The 21,075-nt window shown below is 47.4% G+C and overlaps 3 protein-coding genes across 4 annotated transcripts; 1 reads left to right on the top strand and 2 right to left on the bottom strand.

Annotated features, from left to right (window-relative positions):
• Positions 1–6,242: 6,242 nt before the first annotated feature.
• LOC136134120 (retinol dehydrogenase 12-like) lies at positions 6,243–11,801 on the bottom strand. Its single transcript, XM_065891586.1, has 6 exons — positions 11,617–11,801; positions 11,188–11,427; positions 10,805–10,894; positions 8,127–8,315; positions 7,531–7,637; positions 6,243–7,455 (listed from the first exon to the last, which is right to left on the bottom strand). The coding sequence occupies exons 1-6, from the start codon at positions 11,792–11,794 to the stop codon at positions 7,267–7,269; spliced, it is 993 nt and encodes a 330-aa protein (XP_065747658.1). The 5' UTR covers positions 11,795–11,801; the 3' UTR covers positions 6,243–7,266.
• A 626-nt stretch (positions 11,802–12,427) lies between these two features.
• C14H2orf81 (chromosome 14 C2orf81 homolog) lies at positions 12,428–14,220 on the bottom strand. The gene is given in 5 exon segments (XM_065891412.1): positions 12,428–12,607; positions 12,610–12,835; positions 12,838–13,218; positions 13,220–13,864; positions 14,020–14,220. Coding segments are annotated over 5 exon segments (1,548 nt in total). The 5' UTR covers positions 14,206–14,220; the 3' UTR covers positions 12,428–12,497.
• Positions 14,221–17,278: 3,058 nt separating this feature from the next.
• Positions 17,279–21,068, top strand: WDR54 (WD repeat domain 54). Of its 2 annotated transcripts, none has more exons than XM_065891265.1 (10): positions 17,279–17,337; positions 17,726–17,948; positions 18,116–18,178; positions 18,579–18,645; positions 18,732–18,785; positions 19,114–19,241; positions 20,124–20,224; positions 20,324–20,486; positions 20,721–20,795; positions 20,880–21,068. In XM_065891265.1, exons 1-10 carry the CDS (start codon positions 17,294–17,296, stop codon positions 21,009–21,011), a joined length of 1,050 nt encoding a protein of 349 aa, XP_065747337.1. In that variant the 5' UTR covers positions 17,279–17,293; the 3' UTR covers positions 21,012–21,068. The 2 variants fall into 2 exon arrangements, with proteins under 2 accessions (XP_065747337.1, XP_065747338.1); XM_065891266.1 differs by having other exon boundaries at positions 17,281–17,348; positions 17,660–17,948; positions 20,324–20,477.
• Positions 21,069–21,075: the final 7 nt, after the last annotated feature.

Below are 21,075 nucleotides of genomic sequence, written 5' to 3'. Positions count from 1 at the left end.
TCAATTATTGTACAATCTCGCAGTTAGAAATGTTCTGCAAAAGAGCAGGGAAAAGAGATGAGATTCCATATGTAGGAGCATTTATGCTATTGCATCAGGAGGAAAAGGAGTCAGAGGGCTGCCACCTTATGGTGCAGCAGTCTGAAAGAAAACCCAAGGGAAAACCTGTTCTACAAGGGAAGAGAAAAAAATGAGAGTGGGGACATGTTATTTCAAAACTTAAACCCCCGTCCAGCCTATCCAGCTCCCCCAGTGGCCAAGCAGGATGAACCAGCAGTTGTTCCAACTGCCCCCCCCACCATGCCACCAACATATTCACTGCCTCCTGTTTCCCCTACCCAAGGGGATCAAACAGAAGTTTCTATGGTAACACCCGGGACACAGGAACCTGGTTTAGTATCACCATCTAAGACCCGACAGGGCACCCAATTTGGACTGGGAGCCACTTCTGCAGCAGGGCAATTTCCCTTGTCCCAATATCTTGTAAGAGGCCAGGACACTCCCTCGGACTTGAGGCTTGCAATTCTGATTTCCCCACAGGAGCCCCAGGTAACATTGACAGTGGGGAACAAGTTGATAGATTTTCTAATAAATATGGGTGATCTTAAGAGGCTTGTAAATATTAAACAAAGGGGAAACAAAGTCATCCTAGGAGAAACTTGCCTGTATCTTGCCTGTATGCAAATGTCCTATCTGGTTTTCTCAAAAACCCTTATCTCTGCCATCTTTTTAAAATGCAAATTTTGAAAAAGAGGGTACAGTAATTTAGAACATGACTTGTTTTCCATAAATATTAGTAGAAAGGGTTTAGCCAGCTAGACAAGTGAGCTTGATTTGTTCCGTCTGCCAGAAACCCAGCTTTAATGCAACCTCTTTTGTAAACCGATGGGTTTTACATTGCTGTACCTGACTCAGGGCTGAACTTTTGAAATGAGGACTATGATGCCTCTGTGTGTTTGTGTGTTTGTATGTGTTTTTGTCTTTGGATAACATTGCTGAGGTTAATCTGTAAATGAGCCCTATTTAATTGGCTTAAAGAAAAGTAAGTGCTTACAAACCAAACAATTCTAAATACAAGAGAAATTAAGCTAAATGAGTTTCAGGTTCACGTGAACTGGGAAATATTTAGTATGAAATTAATACCTGGTATTAATGTTTAAGTTTGTTGATGTAATTAATACAGACATGTCTTTAGAGCCATCAGCATTATATATAGTACTTTCACTGCACCTAGGTTTAATAAAAGTTAAATGAAATCTTGTTACATCTGTTGCAAATTTGTCATCAAGAAAAATAACTTGATATGATGAAATTAAAGTAAATATAAATGAAATAAGATCTTTTAGGTAAGCTATAAGAATAATTATGTCTTAAAAATCATCTAAAATAGTTTCTCCAGATTTTAGTAAGTATTACTTGCCTCTTGGCTGTCATTGGAAGTTAAGGTTTTTAAGAGTCAGGGACTCTAATTTAAATATATAATTAAAGCTACTGAAAATAATAAAATATTTCAAAATGGTAGAATGTGTGTTTTCAGTTAAGAAGGTATGAGGAATGGAATTACATTTTACTGAGAAAGTTTTATACATGGCCAGGATTAACTAAATTTCGATTGAAGTTACCCAAGTAAGTGGATTTTGTTAAGTAAGCTAATACAAGACTGGAATTTGATCTCTCTCTCTCTCTGTTAGAAGTGCTCCTTTTGATAACAGATTATATAAGTTTCTGTGCCCTTAGGTGATCCGTATTTGTTTTCTTTTAATCGTTTTGTGACTTTGGTTAAATGAATAAGTACTGTTTCTCAGTGACCTATGATCCTGTTGTGTTTTAAAACCTTTCTGATATTTTTGTGTATCTTTTTTTTTTTTCTTTTTCTTCGCGGTTCACGGGCCTCTCACTGTTGTAGCCTCTCCTGTTGTGGAGCACAGGCTGCAGACACGCAGGCTCAGCGGCCATGGCTCACGGGCCCAGCCGCTCCGCGGCATGTGGGATCTCTGCGGACCGGGGCACGAACCCGTGTCCCCTGCATCGGCAGGCGGACTCTCAACCACTGCACCACCAGGGAAGCCCCCTTTTTTATATTTTTAACAAACTTCCTAAATATCAAAATCTGAATAAAGCTTTTTAGCCTCCAGCTGACTCCGAGATACTTCAAAAGAACATCTCTGAGACATCTCAGAGAGAGATGTCAAACTAATTTTATTTGGTATGTTAAATTACTTCAAAAACATTGTCAAGTGATTGGAGATGAACCTTAGGTTATGGTGTATGCATAAATGTCATTTTTATAGATATTCCAAAATTTATATGGAATCCCTAATATCTGCTATGTCCTGATATGTTATCAATCATAATACTAGTTATTCTAAAATGTTATATCCAAGTTTCCTGCTAATTACATTGTACTCAAATCTTTAACCATGCTATTTTAAGTTTTGTCCTGATGCTTTTACAAAATGAAGATCTTCAAGAAGACTGATAAAAAGGAACTTTTTAAGAAATATAAGTTTTGATAACCTTTAGATAATATCACTGGACTGGGTAACATATGACAAAACTAATGGGAAACCTGATTATTTCATCCAAATCAATGGGAATTAATTACATGAGACTGAAAACATGGCAGATATGATTTATGACTTTGGGAAATATACTGACTTTAATCTTTGTTTTTCAGAAAAACCTTTTCTCTTATGCGATGACCTACAACAGGTTGATAAAGTATGCCTTTGTAAACAAAGACGAAACATTTATCTTTTTCTCTCTACCTGATCCTGCCAGAATTTTTGTCTCCAGCAGGCTGTCCTGTGGACTTGATATTATGTTAATCATTGTTTGAATTTGTTCTTTATTTCCAAATTGTTTGTGCTTTGTGTCTCCCTGCAGCACTGTGTCTTTGTCATTGCTACTAGCTGCATTACTTATATCCTATTTTATAAGATTGTTGTCTCTTGCAGTACCCAGTGTATAACGAGGCCTCAAAACAGAACTTCTGTGGCTAAACATCTTAAGAAAGTAAATCACTTTTATAACATAAAATAATTGTAATAATATGATTCTAGGTATGGGAAGAAACAACAAGGGAAAATGTCTCCTGGATCATAATTAGAGGATCCAGAGAATCTTTAATTATCAATAGGGCCTAATCCAAAAATTAGCACCTGGAGTGGCATATCACGAATCTTTGCCTGACCTGAGATGAGCCTCCCAGCACCGTGGGACAAAATTTGATCGTGAAATGTCTCCCAAATATTGGTCAGATTCCTGACCAAGAGGAGAGGATCAGTCATCGGCGATTGCAGCCTTCCAACTTGAGCTAGTGAACCCTGAGGAAACTCAGGAAGAAGAATACCTGCCATCTAGCAGCCATCAGACTGCAGCCACTCCCTATGGTGAGCCCTGAGGACACTCAGGATGTGAAAATACAGGATACAGGCTAAGATAGGTGTGGTGCATATCAAAGAAATGATTTCAGTGAGCCCAGACTCTTGCATCTTCCCATACATAGGAAAAACGCTAAATTCCTTAACTGGTTATTTGGGGAAAGGTGAGGGGAAAATGGAATTTGAAATGTACCAACATCGAAGGTATGTCCCAGTTCACTTTATTTATTTATTTATTTATGGCTGGGTTGAGTCTTCGTTGCTGTGCGCGGGCTTTCTCTAGTTGCGGTGAGTGGGGGCTACACTTTGTTGCGGTGCGCGGGCTTACTCATTGCGGTGGCTTCTTTTGTTGCGGAGCACAGGCTCTAGGCGTGTGGGCTTCAGTAGTTGCAGCGCGTGGGCTCAGTAGTTGTGGCTCGCGGGCTCTAGAGCACAGGCTGAGTAGTTGTGGCGCACGGGCTTAGTTGCTCCGCAGCATGTGGGATCCTCCCGGACCAGGGCTCGAACCTCTGTCCCCTGCATTGGCAGGAGGATTCTTAACCACTGCGCCACCAGGGAAGCCCATACACCTGAAACATTTTAAATCAACTGTACTTCTATTGAAGTTTACAAACAATGAAGGTACAATAAAGACATTTCAAACAACACTGAAGAAGTTTGCTATCACTAAATCCTGTATTAGTAGTCTACTGCCGCATAACAAATTATTACAAACTCATTGGCTTAAAAGAAAACATGTATTATCTCACAGTTTCTAATGAGTCTGGGTACAGGTTAGCTGGGTCCTCTGCTCAGGATCTCACCAGGCCGAAATCAAGGTGTCATCCAGGGCTGCAATCTCATCTGAGCTCCAGGTCCTCTTCTAAGCTCACTGGTTATTGGCAAAATTCAGCTCCTTGCAACCGTAGAACCGAAGACTCAACTACTAGAATCCATGTGGCCTTCTCCACAATGTGGCAGTTTGCTTCTTCATGATAAACGGGAGAATCTCTCTGACTTCTAACTGAACCCTTTTAAAGGGCTCGCCTGATTAGGCCAGATCCACCCAAAATAACCTCCCCTTTGATTATCTCAAAGCCAATTGGTTACTTGAGTCTTTAACTCACCAACCTATCTAAAATTTCAAACTGGGCCCCTCATCATGGCACTCCTTTCCTTTCTTGCTTCACTTGTGTCCATAGCACTCATATGAGTGCTATGTAATTTTACCATATATTTTTATTATCTCTCTTACTCCACTAGAATATACACTTCTTGAATTCATGGATGTTTATCTGTTTTGCTCATTACTGTAGAAAAATGCCTGGATCAGTTGATACTCCATTAATTTATTCATTTAATAAATTAAGTTCATTAAATGTAAGATCATTTAATGAATAAATTAATGAATGACACAGACCGTGGAAAGCTTTGAGGAACTCAAATGTAGAAAGATGTAATTTAAAGATCTGAAGAAAAGTATGGTAGACGAATAAATATTGTTCAGTCACACACATACAAAGCCAAATGGTTATAGACTTTAATTACATCAGCAAATCCCATTAACCCAATATATAACATAATCACAGAAGTAAAATTCTATCATGTTCATGAGATCTCCTCACACCCAGGGGGAAGAGATTATAGAGAATGTGTACACAAGTGGGTAGGGATCTTGGGAGCCATCTTAGAATTCTGTCTACCACAAATCCTCATGAAAGGAACTTCTAAAGGATGTACTTCAGGGTAGAAGGAAAATAATCCCAGATGGAAGATCTGAGACGCAAGAAAGAAGAGTGAGCAAAGAAAATACTAAACGTATGGGTAAATCCATACAAATATCAACTATTTAAAATAACAAAATATCTGATTTGTGAAATTAATGAAATAACAATATAATTAGAATATTGGGTTACAAAATCATATGAATTCAAAGAGAATGATTAATGTTAAAGAACTCTAAGCTCTATGTATTGTTTGAAAGAAGAATAAAGATATTGATTAAAGCTTTTAAATAAATATGCAGGGACTACCCTGGTGGTCCAGTTGTTAAGACCCCAGGCTCCCACATGTGGCACGGCCAATAAAATAAAATAAAATAAATAAATATGCAGGTTAAGGGACTTCCCTGGTAGTCCAGTGGTTAAGAATCCGCTTTCCAATGCAGGAGACACGGGTTCGATCCCTGGTTGGGGAACTAAGATCCCACATGCCACAGGGCAACTAAGCCCGCACTCTGCAACCACAGAGTCTGTGCTCTACAACTAGAGAAGCCCATGTGCTGCAACAAAAACCCCTCACAGCCCAAAAAAAAAAAAAAATGCAGGTTAAAATTTTTAGAACAGAAGTAGATTGTATATTAGAGAGGGAGTTTAACAATGGAAAAATCGGGACTTCCCTGTGTCCAGTGGTTAAGACTCCATGCTTCCACTGTAGGGGCTGCAGGTTTGATTCCTGGTTGGAGAAGTAAGATCCTGTGCACAGCGCAGCCAAAAAAAGGAAAAATCATCCCACTGCACTCTAAGATGCTCCCAACCAACCTTCTCTCCTTTATTCAGGGTCAGACTTGTATCAGTCTGGTGGGTCTCCCTGCTTCTTCCCCACTTTCTCTCACAGCCATTTGTACAAGTTTCTTGTACCTTTAATCCTCAATTAATTGGCATCTGTTTCTCATATAATGTCCCTAGACTAACACAAATTCCCAATTTGTTTTATAAGATGAATCTATCCATGACAGCAAAACCAGACAATAGCAATATAAGTAAGGAAAAGTACAGTACAGGCCAATCTCATTTATGAATAAACAGTTCCAAGCAAAAACGTGAGTATACTAAATTTAGCCATGTATACAAAATTAACACTCTGACAAAGTTGGTTTAAATGCAAGTTTGGTTTAATACTAGAAAATCAATTAAGGTCTAGGAAAAGAAATAAAATTTATAATAGTTGAAAGAGAAGAAATAAATGTTATTATTCCCAGATGGTGTGATTTTCTATGTGGAAAAACCAAAAGTCTACAGATAACTTGTCAGAATTAGATAACTTAATAAAGTTGCTTGATGTATGATTAATACACAAATTTTAAAATACCATTTGCAATAGCATAAAAAGTAAGGTATCTGGAATTAAATATAATAAAACTTGTGCAAGAGCTTTATGGGTAAAATTATTCAAAATTTTATAAAGATATTCAGAAGATTTAAATAGACAAAAGCACACTTTGCTCACGTTTAGAACTCATTACCATGAAAACTTCAATCCTCCCAAGTAGATGTAGTGCAATCCCAACAAGGTTTGTGTATGTGAAAGTTGAAAAGCTGATTCCAAGCTTTATGTAGATTTAAAAGAAGCAATGCGCTCTCACGCTCAGAATTCACTGACCTTATTGCATGACTCAGCACCCAGGAGCAGCTGGTTGATAGAAAGGTGGAATGGTTACCTGTAGGCTCAGTTACAGTACCAGCTGGGAGACAACACCCTATGAAGTTGGGATGCTGTCCTACAGGATGTGGCGTATGCCTTAATCCAGAGGACACTATGTGGTACCGTCTCCCCCAAGGCCAGGAACCAAGAGGCACAGGTAGAAGTTTCCCCTCTTACTGGTACATCTAATACCCGCCAAAAGGGGTCTTACTCCCCATCACCACAACATGGGACTCGGTAGGTTTGGAGATCCTAGTGCCCAAGACATGAACACTTCTATCAAAGTACTAGCAGTAAGTAGAAGCTGAAACTGTCCCCTGGCTGATCTGAGCTCTCACGCCCCTGAACCAACAGGAAGAGGAAGTGGTCACTATACTGGACAAAGAGATTGATCCTTGGAGCCAGCAAACAGAAGGCATAATCAGAGTAAGGGCTGGGAGTCAAGGAGAGGGTGGCTAGTTAGGGCGGGGGTCACAGAAGATCAGTCCACCTTGTCTAGGTTTGTTAGTCGGACTGAGGTATTCCAGAGGCTTTGGGCCACATGACAATCCCGAGCAGCTTCAGGGGGAAGAGTTATCACACAGGAACTGTTAAAATGTTTTCCAGAAATGCCATCCAGCTCCTTTGCCAAGCACAGGTAGAGGACTGGGATTGCACCTTGTTTGCTATCCTGTAGAGACACGGGGGAAGAAGAGGAGTAAAGGACACTCAGCAGCAGAGCCCTGCCCCACCCTCCACTACCCACCTTAAAGAAGAAGCTGAGGAGCCAGAAGAGGAAGTGATATGGCCAAGAGAAATGCCTCATTATCTTCGTGTATACAACACCCGGGTCCACAGAGTTCACAGTCACACCTGAGAGGGTGAGACACATGTAGTACAAAGTGAAGTGAGAGGAGGATGTTGGGAAGAAAGGGTTAAGTGTGGTTCCGCAATGTGCAATGAGGGGAGGAGGATCCTTTCAGATCTGTCGGGTAGAGGTGACAAGAGACCTGGGGGTGGTGCCAGGGAAGTCAGTGTTTAGTAACTTACATGAACGGTGATATCTGAGCCAGTAAGGAGACATAAGTATTGGAAAGTGTTGGGTGATCTTGAGGGGGAACATGTTGGATGATGTTGGAGGAGAGGGAAGTTGTAGGTGATGAGAGAGTTGGAAAAGGACGAAGGGAGATATGAAGATGGGGTTGAGAGAAACATAGGGTGCACAGATGATAAATGGAGGATATTAACAGCTGGCTTGGGGATATTGGGAGTATTATATGGCCAGAATATATTGGAATGAGATGGGAAGTGTTGGGAGGTAGTGTTGGGAGTGGAGGAGTAGGGGGTGTCAGAGGCAGTTACCTGTCCCTTGCAGTCTCTGGGCAAGCTTCCCAGTGAATGAGGCCAAAAGAAGTTTGCTGCAGTCATAGTTCTGGTTGAAGGTCAAAGGTCTACCAGCCCCTATCAGATGTTCCTCATCAATGTACCCATGTGCTTGCCGGAAGGAAGACACATTCACTACCCGGGCTGACCCTGCCCGCTGAAGGGCCCCTGGGTAGAGAGAGGACCACACACCTTCAATCCAAGTACTAGAGTAAATTCCCATGCCCACTCCCCAACCTGCTTCTCCATGAGACTCCAGGAGGACACGGACCATCCCAGGCTTTCAGGAGAGAGTCAGTGGGTCCCCAGGCAGGCGCCCAGGAGAGGCACAGCATAATGTGAACTGAGACTTCATTTTTATTAGCTGTTTTCCTAATGCTCTTCCTCTTGTTTTATTTTAGTGGATTGTTTTTTTTTTTTTTTTGCCTAAAGTAAAAGTGGAGTTTTGCTTTTTCTTTCACTTGCCAGCTGGAGCTAATTTAATTAATCCTTGTTTATATTTTTATCTTGCTGATGGCTAAGAAGGGGAAGGAGAGGCTCGAAATGCTGTGAAAACTGTCTTTCACACATTCATACATTCATTCTTTTACTTATTCATTCCACAGTTATTCACTAGGACCCTGTATTATGGCAGACACCACGCTAGGTGCTAAGGACATATGGGTGCTAGGTTTAGGGGGAAAAGAAATGTGTGCAGAAATATTTGGGAAGGTGTGGGGTTTTTTTTAATTTTAACTATCTTCCAAAAGAGTGAAAGTAAAATTACTATCAATAGAACAGGTACAAGTAAATTTTAAAAAAAAGAGTTCCTAACTATACAAAAAAAGTCTGGATTATATAAAGTATCAAAAGTTGTAGGACTTCCCTGGTGGTGAAGTGGTTAAGAATCCACCTGCCAATGCAGAGGACATGGGTTTGAGCCCTGGTCCAGGAAGAGCCCACATGCTGCGGAGCAACTAAGCCCATGCGCCACAACTACTGAGCCTACGCCCTAGAGCCCGTGAGCCACAACTACTGAGCCTGTGTGCCACAACTACTGAAGCCCGTGCACCTAGAGCCAGTGCTCCGCAACAAAGAGAAGCCACCGCACTGAGAGGACCATGCATTGCAACGAAGAGTAGCCCCCTCTCACCACAACTACAGAAGGCCTGTGCATAGCAACGAAGACCCAACACAACCAAAATAAATAAATAAATAAAATTATTTTTTAAAAAATTGTAGTTGTCACATATGAGTTTACTTATTGTTTCAAAATGCTAAAACGATTTTGATCCCCCCATTTAAATGAAGAATCACAAATGAAAACTAGAGCAGGAGGTATTTAGCCAAACTTTGTTGGAGAGAAGATTATTCTTAAAGAGGACAGTGAACTCCAAACTTGCAGACATAGTGACATGAAGACCAAAGGGGCTCACAACCTAGCTGGAGACTGATCTTCATGCAGTGCAGGAACAGAGATGTGTACAGGGACTAAGGGAGTCCTGTAAATGGGGACGGCTGGGGGAGGCAGAGGTGTCAGGGCAGGATCCACAGCACGAGTGATATCTGTGCTGAGTGTTGGCAGCTGAATTAAGTTAGACAGGCTAAAGAGATGGGAAAGCGTATTCCAGATAGAGGGAAATACATGTGCAAAAGCACAGCCAGAATTAAAAAACAGAGTGTGGCCCAAGAGATACAGATTGTCTGGCTGGAGACAAGGGTGTGGGTTTGGGAAAGGCAGAGGTGAGACTCTCAGCCTGCAGAGGGTCTTTTAAGGAGAGAGAAGCAGTTTAGTTTATTATATAAAGCACAGAGTTCCTTCAAAGGATTTGAAGCAAGAAAGTGATATGATGAAAGGTGATTTCTTAGAAGTGGCAGAAGGGAGAATAGATTAGAGAAGGCAAGATGGGAGAGAAGGCAGTTTAAGAAACTATTACTAAGCAAGGTACAGACAGGGTATTGTAGCATGTTATAATTTTTGGAAAGGGGGGGAAATATTTATACTTACAAATGCATAGGGTTTGGCCTTGCTCTTTGTTCACTTTCCAGTTGGGGCTAGTTTAATCACCCACTAAAGGGTACATGAGACCTGGCAACAGTAGTTGCCTCCCAGGAGGGGAATGGGTAGCTGATTTTCCAAGAGAAGAGGAGACTTTTTCTTTCTGTCTGTCTTTCTTTTTTTCTACTGCATACCCTTTTGTACTTTGGACATGTAATACCTGACCAAAAAATTAATTTTCTTTTAAAGAGGCTATTAGACAAGCCAAAGAAAATGTTAGAGAGAATGTGCCTGTCACCCAATCCCTCCCCTCCCTGGGAAGAATACAAACCTCCTTAATTCTAGTAGCCTAATACCACCGTCAAGAAGCTTTTGTTGAGATGACTGACTACTAGTCTGGCTAGAACTCAGAGCTGGGGGAAAGAGAGGTGGGATGTAGATCTTACATCCTCTTGCTGGTTGTATTTGGGGCTGACTGATTCCATTACCGGCCTCCTAATCCTGACTGTTGCCAGGTGGGTTCCCTGCTGTGTACACCCAGATGCTTGCTGGGTCATTGCTCAGCAAGCATCTGGGTGCCAAGGGAAAGGAGATGACCACGGGAGACAGTAAGCACAAAAATGCCGGGGGAATGGAAAAGTGGGGGTGGCACAGAAGGTAAGCACCCATCCTTCCTTACCTTGGAGCAGATTTGTGAGCAGAAACGGCCCAGTGTAGTTGGTGGCAAAGGTGAGATCAAGGCCCTCTGGGGTAAGTGTAGTGGGGAATCCTGGGAGGAGATGAAAACATAGGTGGTGGGTGATGGAGTGAGGACCCTGAGGGAGACAAAGTCTGGGGAGGACGTATTGGGTTCAGTAGAAATGCCACAGGAGCATGGATGTGTTGAGATGGGGGCAATGAAGTTTGAGGCTATAACTTAAGGTAGGCTTTTTAGGGTAGTGTCTGAATTACAGTGTTTCCATGGTCTGTACAGGTTAGGCTTGGAGGATGCCTGTTTTGGGGTCCCTGAGCTAGAAAGGAGGTTCCTGAAATGTGCTTAGGGGAAGGAATCAAGGCACATACCACAGACGGCAGCATTGTTAACCAGTAGATGTATCTCATGGTACTCCTGCAGAAGCCACTGAGCGAAGCTTCGGATGGAGTTCATAGAGCTCAGGTCCACCTCACCAAGCAGGAGGCGGTTGCTCTTTGACGCTGCTTGTATCTCGGCCAGGGCTCGCTGTCCACGCACCCGGCTACGGCAGGCCAGGATCACACGTGCCCCGCGGCGGGCCAGCTCCTGGGACACAGCCTTCCCGATGCCTGTGGGAGGGCAGCTTCAAAGTATGCTAGTCTGGGGAGTGACTAAAGGGCAATGTGGTGGGGGGGGGGCGGGTTCGGGGGGAGACAAATGTTCTGACAGTGGGTGCTGGTCCTCCTCCCTGCCCTCCCTGTTGGGGCTGTTGGAGGCTGAGGCCCTTAGTGAAGTGACAGGGCAGGAGGAGCACTCACCACTGTTGGCCCCAGTCACCACTGCTATCTTCCCAGTCAAATCCGTGGAGCAGCATTGGAGGTCCCAAAGATACAACTTATGCCAGACCTGCACACTTAGTCTAAGTAGGAGGACCAGAATGAGGAGGACAGAGCCAGGACCCCAGACTGGGGTGTTGAGTAGAGACCACAGGGACATAGCAGAGAAGTCTGGTCTGCCACTGGAAGTGCTGCCCATGGGAGGGTGGGGACGGACTAGTCAAAGCTGAGTAGGACTAGGCAAGAGGTTGGTGTGGAGCATAAGGCACAAAATTTAAGGAGGCACTCACTCGTGGGTGTGCTTGAGCATCCCGTTTGAAACTGAGAGTGAATTCCTCCTTAAATTGTTTTCCCTAGCTATCTGATTGCCTCACTCCATTGCTGGTCCAAGTCAAAGATCAAGAGAGTCCAGGTTTCCCTAAACCCTGCATAGGCTCAAATGTGTCTCCAAGTGAAAGTTGGGTTTGCACTCTAAGATGAACTGACAGAGCTCCTCATGTCTCAAATCACTCTGTGCTTAAGTGGGGCCATCCCCTTCTTCCCCTACTGGAAGGAGACTCATAAATTCTCCAAACTGAGGCAGACCCCACTTGGAACCCTTATGTCTGCTCCTTTGTGGGGATGGGGATGGTTCTCCAGAATGCCTCTGCTGGGGAGCCACCTTGGCCCTAAAGCAGGGTCTCCTAAGGGTGTAATGGAATTATTCCCTGGAGTCAGTGTTCTATATTCTTCTAGACCACTCCAGTTCACGAGAGCACACACTTGGAAGAAACTGACAAACATCAGGCCAATACTTAAGGCAACTCAGGTGTTTATTTCTGGCAAGCAGACAGAAGGAAGGTAGGTTTCACACTGCCTGAGGTTCAGGGCTCAGAATGGGGCAGGCGCTTGGAGGGGAGTGACCACATTTTGGGGGCTGAGCTCTTCATTAGCTGTGCCACGGTCACCTGGGGCTCTGGGGCGCCTGTGTGGGTGGAGGAGAGGTGCCACCTTCTTTGTCCTCCTTTTGAGGTTCAGCAGAGCTTAGCAGCACCTGGGTGGCTGGGTTCCACACGCTCACACCAGGAGCCAGCTTCAGTGCTTCCGGCAGCAACATGGGCTTCCACATCACCTGGCACTTGGCCTCGAGAACTCGGGGCACGGGATGAAGCCACTTGTGAGGATCCTGGTTCTCCCCGTCCCCAGGGTCCAGGCCCTGCAGAGAGGTACGCGGGTGCGGCCAGCCCATAGCTCTCCCAGCAACTCGCCCTCCCCCTCCCAGCCGCTGGGCCACTTGGCACCCGGCCATAGTCTGGGGCTGGAGCTGCGGGCCACGTCGGGGCGCGCCGGGTGTGTGGCGAGAAAACGGAGCCCGGGACTAGCGAAGGGCAGCTTTGAACCAAAACCTGGCGACGGTAGGCCTAAACTTAAAGTAGGGAATTGGAGGCTGGGGCCGGGTCCCAAGGCTCGGAAAGGAACGCCAGGTGCGATAGGAAAGAACACTGACGGGGAGACGCGGACGCTGGGGTCGGAGGCTTGCGGTCCGGCTGGGGCCTCGGTCTTCTCGCCCCGCTGGCGCCCGCGGTAGGCTTCCAGGGGGGCACGTCTCGGAGTCTGGGACCAGAACCTCCGCCAGCGGGCGCACCCAGTGGCGCGACAGCCGCGCTGGGTCCAGGCGCGCCATCGCCGCCTTGCGGCCCATTCTGTAGTGCAGCGCGCTGGGCCGCGCATCGGCGCGCCCGGGCTGCTGCGGCTGGAACCCCCCGGAGGGGCTGAGCGTGGTGGGGCCGCCCGCAGAGGGGCCGGGCACCGACACGACCGAGGGGATGCGGGGCACCTTCTCCTCCTTGAGCTCCGGCCGGTCTCCAGCCGCGTACGGCTGCGGCTGGGAATAGTAGAGGTCCTCGAGCGAGAACTGAGAGCTGAGGGGCTGTGCCCTCTCGACAGAGGCCTGAGGGCTGGCTACCAAGGACAGCTCCAGAGAACGGTGGGGACTGCCGGCGGGCGCCATCTCTTCCGACGGTTGGCTGCTCGCGTTCAAGGATCCGACTGCAAACAGGTGGCCCCTCGCCTGGTCGTCCAGTTTCTCTAAAGGACCCCTGGGCCCTGTCTCCTGAAACAGGACCGGGGTGGGTAGGGGGCCCGGGGTGACTCTCAGTTCAGGAGGACGCTCCCAAGATTCCATCCGCTCCTGAGAGCCTGTATCCATCCACGATCTTCCTAAAGGGATCTGGTCCACGTTCTCTTGGTTCTGGGGAAATGCACCAGGGTGGACGTGAGGGGTGAGTGGTGAGACGTCAGAAAGGGTAGAGAGGAGGTTGGAGCAGTCCAGTGAGGCCCTGAGGAGATCGAAGACGCGGCCGGGGCGGCGGTGACAGCTGGGAGGTAGCTGGGGGCTGAGCTTACTTCGCCTTGGAAGGTCTCCTCCAGCCCCACCGAGGTCAGCGCGTGTAGCACGGGCACGGATCCCTGAGCCCAGGCGTCCGTCGTGCAAGACAAGGGTTCCTCGTCCTCGCCCCATGTGGGGTCCTCTGCCACTGCAGATTCTCCCTCGTCCCTGGCCAGGAAGCGCCACTCGGTGATCTGCAGCATGGCTTCCCGGGCCTGGCTGATGGTGAATGGAATGCACTGCAGAGGCGAGAAAGGGTCTCAGCCCAGCAGGGAGGGGTCAGGGAGAGGGGAGATGGGTCTGGAGAACAAGGATCCAGGCCCACCTGTTGAGTCAGGTAGACTTGAAAGGCAGAGTCCATGACTCGGGCCAGCAGATCAGCCAAGATGTCCCCCACCACTTCCTCGCCCTCTTCGAGAGCCGTGAGCGCCATCCACTCAGCCTCAGTGAGCCGCCCAGGCACTATGTCCACCTGCGGCACCGGAACCGTAGGCGGCCGCGCCTTTTCCACCTTGGATCGGGTCACCCCGCGGTCTCGGACCTGCCTCTGTGGGAAAGGAACAAGGCAATCAGGGCGGGAAACTAAGGAGTGGAGAAGCAGTTATGGGCTAGGAGGAAGCTTCCTCAAGTGGTCTAGTAGGAAAGAAAGCGTTTAGAGAGGGATAATTTACTAAGAGACTACCATGTGACAGATGCTTTTCAGGTGTGTGACCTAGCTAATTTAATTTTCATAACAGCTCACTAAGCCCATTTTACAGACAAAGAAACTGAAACCTGACAGCAGTTTACCTCCACTTGCTTGGGATTACACAGTGAACCCAGGCTAGATATAGCTCTAACTGCACAGTCCTTGCTATTTGCACTAGTTCAAAGTGTTCAAAACTCTTGCAAGTTCAAGAACTTGAGAAAGAAAAGTCAATAGGACTTCCCTGGTGGTGCAGTGGTTAAGAATCCACCTGCCAATACAGGGGACATGGGTTCCATCCCTGGTCTGGGAATATCCCACATGCTGAGGAGCAACTAATCCCACGAGCCACAACTAGAGCCCATGCACTGCAACTACTGAGCCCATGTGCTGCAACTACTGAGGTCCATACGCCTAGAGCCCATGCTCTGCAACAAGAGAAGCCACCGCAATGAGAAGCCCACGCACCACAACGAAGAGTAGCCCCTGCTCGCTGCAACTGGAGAAAAGCCCGCATGCAGCAGTGAAGAACCAACACAGCCAAAAATAAATAAAGTTAATTTTAAAACGTAGGGGGAAATAGTTTAAATTGTCATATAATCTCTGGGTGAGAAACAGCATAAAAGTAATGTAAGAAATACTAAAGAAATGGATAGATAAGTATATATATATATATATATGTCAAATTTTCCTCTGCTTATTTTAAAAAAAATTCCTAATTAGAAGGTGATAATAGTAGTTTTCATTTACTGGCACTTAAAGTATATCAGTCACATACATGGATTCAATTCCTATATTTTTTAGACTACATACTATTTTTATCCCCATTTTACAGAATTTGCCCAGGACAACAGAGCAAGGAAGTAGTGGGGTCATATTTCATATGCCAGTCTGTCTGACTCCAGAGTTTGACTTTATCCTGCTTCCTAAACAAAAAGTATGAGCAACAAATTTTAAAAAAGGATAAATATCCCCCAATACATTAAAAATGCATAAAATTTTTTAAAATCATAAGACCTCCAAGGATAATAAGCAAAGGACATAATATTTCACAAAAGTGGAACTGTTGATGACTAATAAACTTTTGAAAAGCTGTCCAACCTTCAAAAGTACCAATTCCAGTTTTATGAACACACACAAAGGCATATTCTGAAATGAAAATAAAAATATATTCTCTAAAATAGTCCCTGTGATGTCATTTATAATAGCAGAATATTGAAAACATACATCTAAAAAAAAGAGAATAGGTGGCTAATTGTGTGCTACCTATATGATGGACTATTATGCAATGATTAAAGGCAGTCTTTAAGGAAGAATTTACAATAGCATAGGTGAATACTTATGATGTAATGTTAACTGAAAGAAGCAGGATACAAAATTACATATCAAGTATGATCTCAGATATGTAAACCAATGTGTTGAAGAAAAGGAAAGCACAAAAATTGTAATAGTGGATATGTTTCTTTCCTACACTCTTCTCCATTTTATAAGTTCTCTACAGTGACTTTGTATCCTTTTATAATCAAGAAAAATCCACTGAAAAAGAAAAATCTAGTCCCCCCAAAATCCATATTAAGGACATAGGAATTTAGTAGCAGATTCTTGGGAGCTTTCTCATTTCCCCACAACAGTCTCCCTGAACCTGATTCCTTCTAAAATTTACCTCCCAACGTAATCTTCCCAAACCTTTGCCTCCCCATCCCCACCCTTATTGCCTCATACATGGTGTTCCCCAAAATTCATTCTCCCCCAGCTCTGGTGTTTCCTAAACCTCACGCTGAACTCAAAATCCCTTAAGCCTCATTTCCTCCCTCTGCTAGAGAGAACAGTCCTCTTGGCAAGCCCAGGGAATGGCCCACGGCCCAGTCCAGGCTTGGCCAGAGCAGGTAGGGAGAGTTGGTTCCTTAGACTTCCCCACCCAGCGTCTCATGTGACACCCGTGATAACGGCTTTAAACAATTGACTTTCAAGTGCAGCCTCAGAATTGTTGTTTAATCCATTTCTTCCTCCTGAAATTCTCGAAATGTATCATATCTAGCAACACCTCTCCCCAATGCCTAATTCTGGTTTATCCATTCAAATGGGCACCTCAGTATAAGAAACATTATTATACATGCATTAACTGTTTCCAAAGTCACTTCTTGTTCTTGAGCTCTGCACCACCCATTTAACCCCTTTCCCTCAGGTTCCAAGTGTGACAATGCTTATGAGTGGGCGTGGTGCAGGTGTAGATTTTCTGCCCTAGTGCACCGACATGGCTTCCTTGGTCATCTTGAACGCCCGCATGGAGGGCGGGCGCCGGGTGGCACAGAGCTGGCCCACGGTTCAGGACACCGATCTTAACGGTCTATCCCCGCTCTGGGGCACCCTCAGCTGAGCTAAAGCTCACCGGGCCTTCGTGCGCCATCGCCGCAGCTGTAGCTCCAGCCCCGGGGATCAGCTGCTTTCCTGTCCCGCCGCCGCTGCTGCTGCCGCCTATCGGTCGCCTCGGCAACCACGCCGCAGGCGGGCTCGCCCCGCCTACAGTTGACCTGGCAGCAGCGCTGCGCGCTGCACGTTTGGGTTGCTCGCCCCACCCAACGGCCGTGCGTACGTGCGTCGTCTCTATGATGGCGGCGGATTCGGAGGGACGGAACTCTTCTCGTGTCCGGCAAGCTGCTGGTGTGAACTCTGACCTGGTCCGGGGGCTTCGGGGAGCCAGGGCGAGGGAGGAAGGGCCTGGGGGCTACCCTGCTTCATCCCGCCTTGCCTCGGGCTCTTGGGGCCACTGAGTCCTGGGCCACCGCAATTCCTCCTCTGGGAACCCCTGTCGCCTCATGACTCAGCCCTAGGGTTCCCCTTGCCTACTCCACAATACCCTTCCCACGCCATGTGATCCCCCATCACCATCCTCGAGGCCCTCATTCACATCACTACCCAATCTCAGGGGTCTCTCCCAGTGCCTCGTGACAGCACCCACTCCCACCTCCCAGCCCCCACAGGAACCTCCGCTGTCGTCTGTCTTCCGCGCGCCTGTGATTCGGACGTCTCTCCCCAAGGATGTTCCGCCGGGAGCGCTCCATCCCCCTTCGAGGCTCAGCCGCCGCCCTGTGCAACAACCTCAGTGTGCTGCAGCTGCCCGTCCGCAGCCTCACACATTTTGGAGTAGTCCATGGACCCAGCGCCCAGCTTCTCAGCGCTGCTCCTGAGGGTGTGCCCTTGGCCCAGCGCCAACTCCAAGCTAAGGAGGGCGCTGGAGTAAGCCCCCCACTTATCACCCAGGTGAGGCGTGGAGTTAGGAGTGGTGTTACTGAACCCAACCCTAAACCAGCCCTTCCTCTCCAAACCTCAAGGAATAGGCCTTCCCTAACCATCTGAATTTCCACACTTTTGAGTCCTCAATCCCCTGCCCTGACCACTTCTTCCTACTCTGATTCATCTCCCTCTAGGTCCACTGGTGTGTCCTCCCTTTCCGAGTATTGCTGGTACTCACCTCACATCGAGGAATACAAGTAAGAAGAGGACCTTCCTGCCCTCCCCCACTAGGGTCTTCTCAACTTCTCTCCAAGGCCCCTAGACCTTGCCCCATTTATTTCTAAACATTTCCAAGCTGTTCAAATGCTTAGCTCCCTCTTCCTTATTTCTCATCTTCATGCCTTCCTTGTTTTCCAGTTCTCAAGTGCCATCTCCAGTATCTGCCCTTTTATAAGTTGTATGACCTTGGGCAATTCAGTTAACTTCTCAGAGCCCCAGTGTCCTCCTCTGTTAAATGGAGATAGAAGTAGTGCCTACTTCCCAGGGTGGTTTTGAGGATTAGATGGGCTAAGGCTAACATGAGTATGTGGAGTCACCAGCACAGAGCTCAGCGAAGGTCAGCTGCGTCATGACCCCCTCCTTGCCTTGGTCTTGCAGATGTATGAGTCTGATGGCTCCGTCATGGTCTATTGGCATGCACTGGATGCTGGCGATGCCTCTCTAGGTACGTGCAGGACTGAGTGGGTTGGGGGTAGGGAGTGTTTGCTGGGGCTAGGGGAGACGCTACTTCTAATCATTTTCCCCTCTCAGTGCAGGCTGTGTTTGCCCGAGGGATTGCTGCCAGTGGCCACTTCATCTGTGTGGGTGAGGGGGCCAAGGGCAGGGCATTGGGGGGGTGCTGAGGTATAGGGGTATAGTCTTTGGCCTGGAGGATGCCAAAGGTCTGAGGAAATTGTGGAGTGTTAGAGGGAAGGGTGGGAGTGAAGGGGGATCTGAGAGACTCCAAAAAGCCATGGCGGGGTTCATAGGGGCAGGGTGGGATAGGAAAAGGGTAGTGAATGTAGGGGTGGGGCTGTTGGAGCAGTGAGAGGTGGGTTTGTTACTAAGGTTTCTGGGATGGAGGGAGTGCTGAGTGTGGTGGCTGGAGACCTGGGAGGATCAGGAAGCCATCAGTGGAGCACTGGTTCTGCAGGAATGTGGTCGGGCCGGGTACTGGTTTTTGACATCCCAGCCAAGGGTCCCAACATTGTACTGAGTGAAGAGCTGGCTGGGCACCAGACACCGGTCACAGACATTGCCACCGAGCCTGCCCAGGGACAGGTGAGTGGATTCCCCCTACTGTTCCAGTGAATCTGGGGGCCTCCCCACCTCGGGAGGCACGGGACCTGGGTTCCAGCCGTGGCTCTGCCACTAAGCAGCTGGATGACTTTGGGCAAATTGCCACACTTTCCTAGGCTTTAGCAACCTCAGTTCCAGTGATGAAGCCTGAGATACTTTACATTTACGTGGCATTTAATAGTTCACTCACACTTTACAATACTGGTGTGAACGGAAGAGTTGGGACAGATGGTTTCTGAGATACTTTCCAGCTCTGACATGTGTGGCTTCCTTCTCTGAACTTGGGTAAGTTCAGGCCCACCTCCAGTGCTGTCCTCTCCAGGAAGCCTTCCCCCTATTCCAGCTCCCGCTGATCTCCCTTAGCTGAACCCTGAATTGATACTGCCCTCAGACAACTCTTGTCTCCCCAGTTGGATTGTAAACCTCTTGAAAACAGGGTATGTATCATCTAATTCCTATGTTACACTGCACCTGGCACAGAGCTGGGCCCATGGGGTATGTTGGCTGCCTGGGTTTAGGGGTTGCCAAGAGGCCCAGAGTCTAGTCATGACTGTGGCTGGCTCACTGCAAGACCTCCAGAAGGTCCTAACACTATGGCCTCAGTTTCATCATCCATCCAATGAGGACAATTATATACCCTAACACATGGTGTGTGTGTTGGGGTCAGGGTAGGGAGTAAGACTATAAAGAATACAAGGAAAGCATCTTATGCCTCCAGGGGACCCCTCCAGCCAGTGATGGCTTCACATCTTGCCCTTTCCCTGGAGAGGCAAAGATGCAAATACTGCTTCCCTTCCCCTGCTGCCCTGTATACAGGACCCAGCAGGGGAGAAAGGGAAGGGCTGATCCTGCCTTTCCCCTCAGGACTGCGTGGCTGACATGGTGACAGCAGATGACTCAGGCTTGCTGTGTGTCTGGCAGTCAGGGCCCGAATTCAAATTATTGACCCGAATTCCAGGATTCGGGTAGGTGAGGCGGAATGGGGCTGAGGCCTTCCTGAGGTAGCTTCCGGGTGGGGAGTAGGCTTGGGTCTGGGAAATCAAAGTAGGGTATCGCTCTTGCAGGGTCCCGTGCCCTTCTGTACAGCTGTGGCAGGGGACCATAGCAGCAGGCTATGGGAACGGGCAAGTGCGTCTGTATGAAGCCAGTACAGGAACTCTACATGTCCAGATCGACGCCCACGCCCGGGCCATCTGTGCCCTGGATCTGGCTCCTGAGGTGGGCAAGGTCAGTCTCCTCCTCTGTCCCTACATACCCTTGTTCCTGGTGCTGGGATGTTGAGAGGAACTCCACAGGCTTATCTCTGCCACTCAGCGTCGGCCCCTCCTCAGGCACCTGGACTGGGCTCTACAGCCTATACCAGCCTATACGAGCCTATACCAGCCTATACAGCCTCCTCAGGCACCTGGACTGGGCTCTACGTCTGCCTCCCACTGGTCCTCCCTGCCTTTTTTTTTATAGCTACTCTCTGCGGCTGAGGACACCTTTGTACACATCTGGAAGCTATGCAGAAGGCCAGAGGGAGGCTACATTGAGGTGTGTCTTGTGGAATGGGAAGGGGAGTGGAATGAGGGCCCAAGCATGAGGCAGCAGGCCCCGAGCATCTCTCTTCTCCCCCAGGTGGAGCACTGTCATGGAGAGTGTGTACCCGACACCCAGGTGTGTGGTGCCCGATTCTGTGATCCTTCAGGCAGCTCCTTTGCTGTGACTGGCTATGACCTCGCTGAGATCCTGAGATTCAGCAGCATGTGAGAGAAAAGCAGCCCTCCGTCTCCCCTGTGGTATTTATAAAGTACCCGCCTCCACCCAGCCCTTG

This window comes from Phocoena phocoena, chromosome 14 (assembly GCF_963924675.1).
Source record: "Phocoena phocoena chromosome 14, mPhoPho1.1, whole genome shotgun sequence".
NCBI lineage: Eukaryota > Metazoa > Chordata > Mammalia > Artiodactyla > Phocoenidae > Phocoena > Phocoena phocoena.
This window is presented reverse-complemented; position numbering and strand designations above follow the sequence as displayed.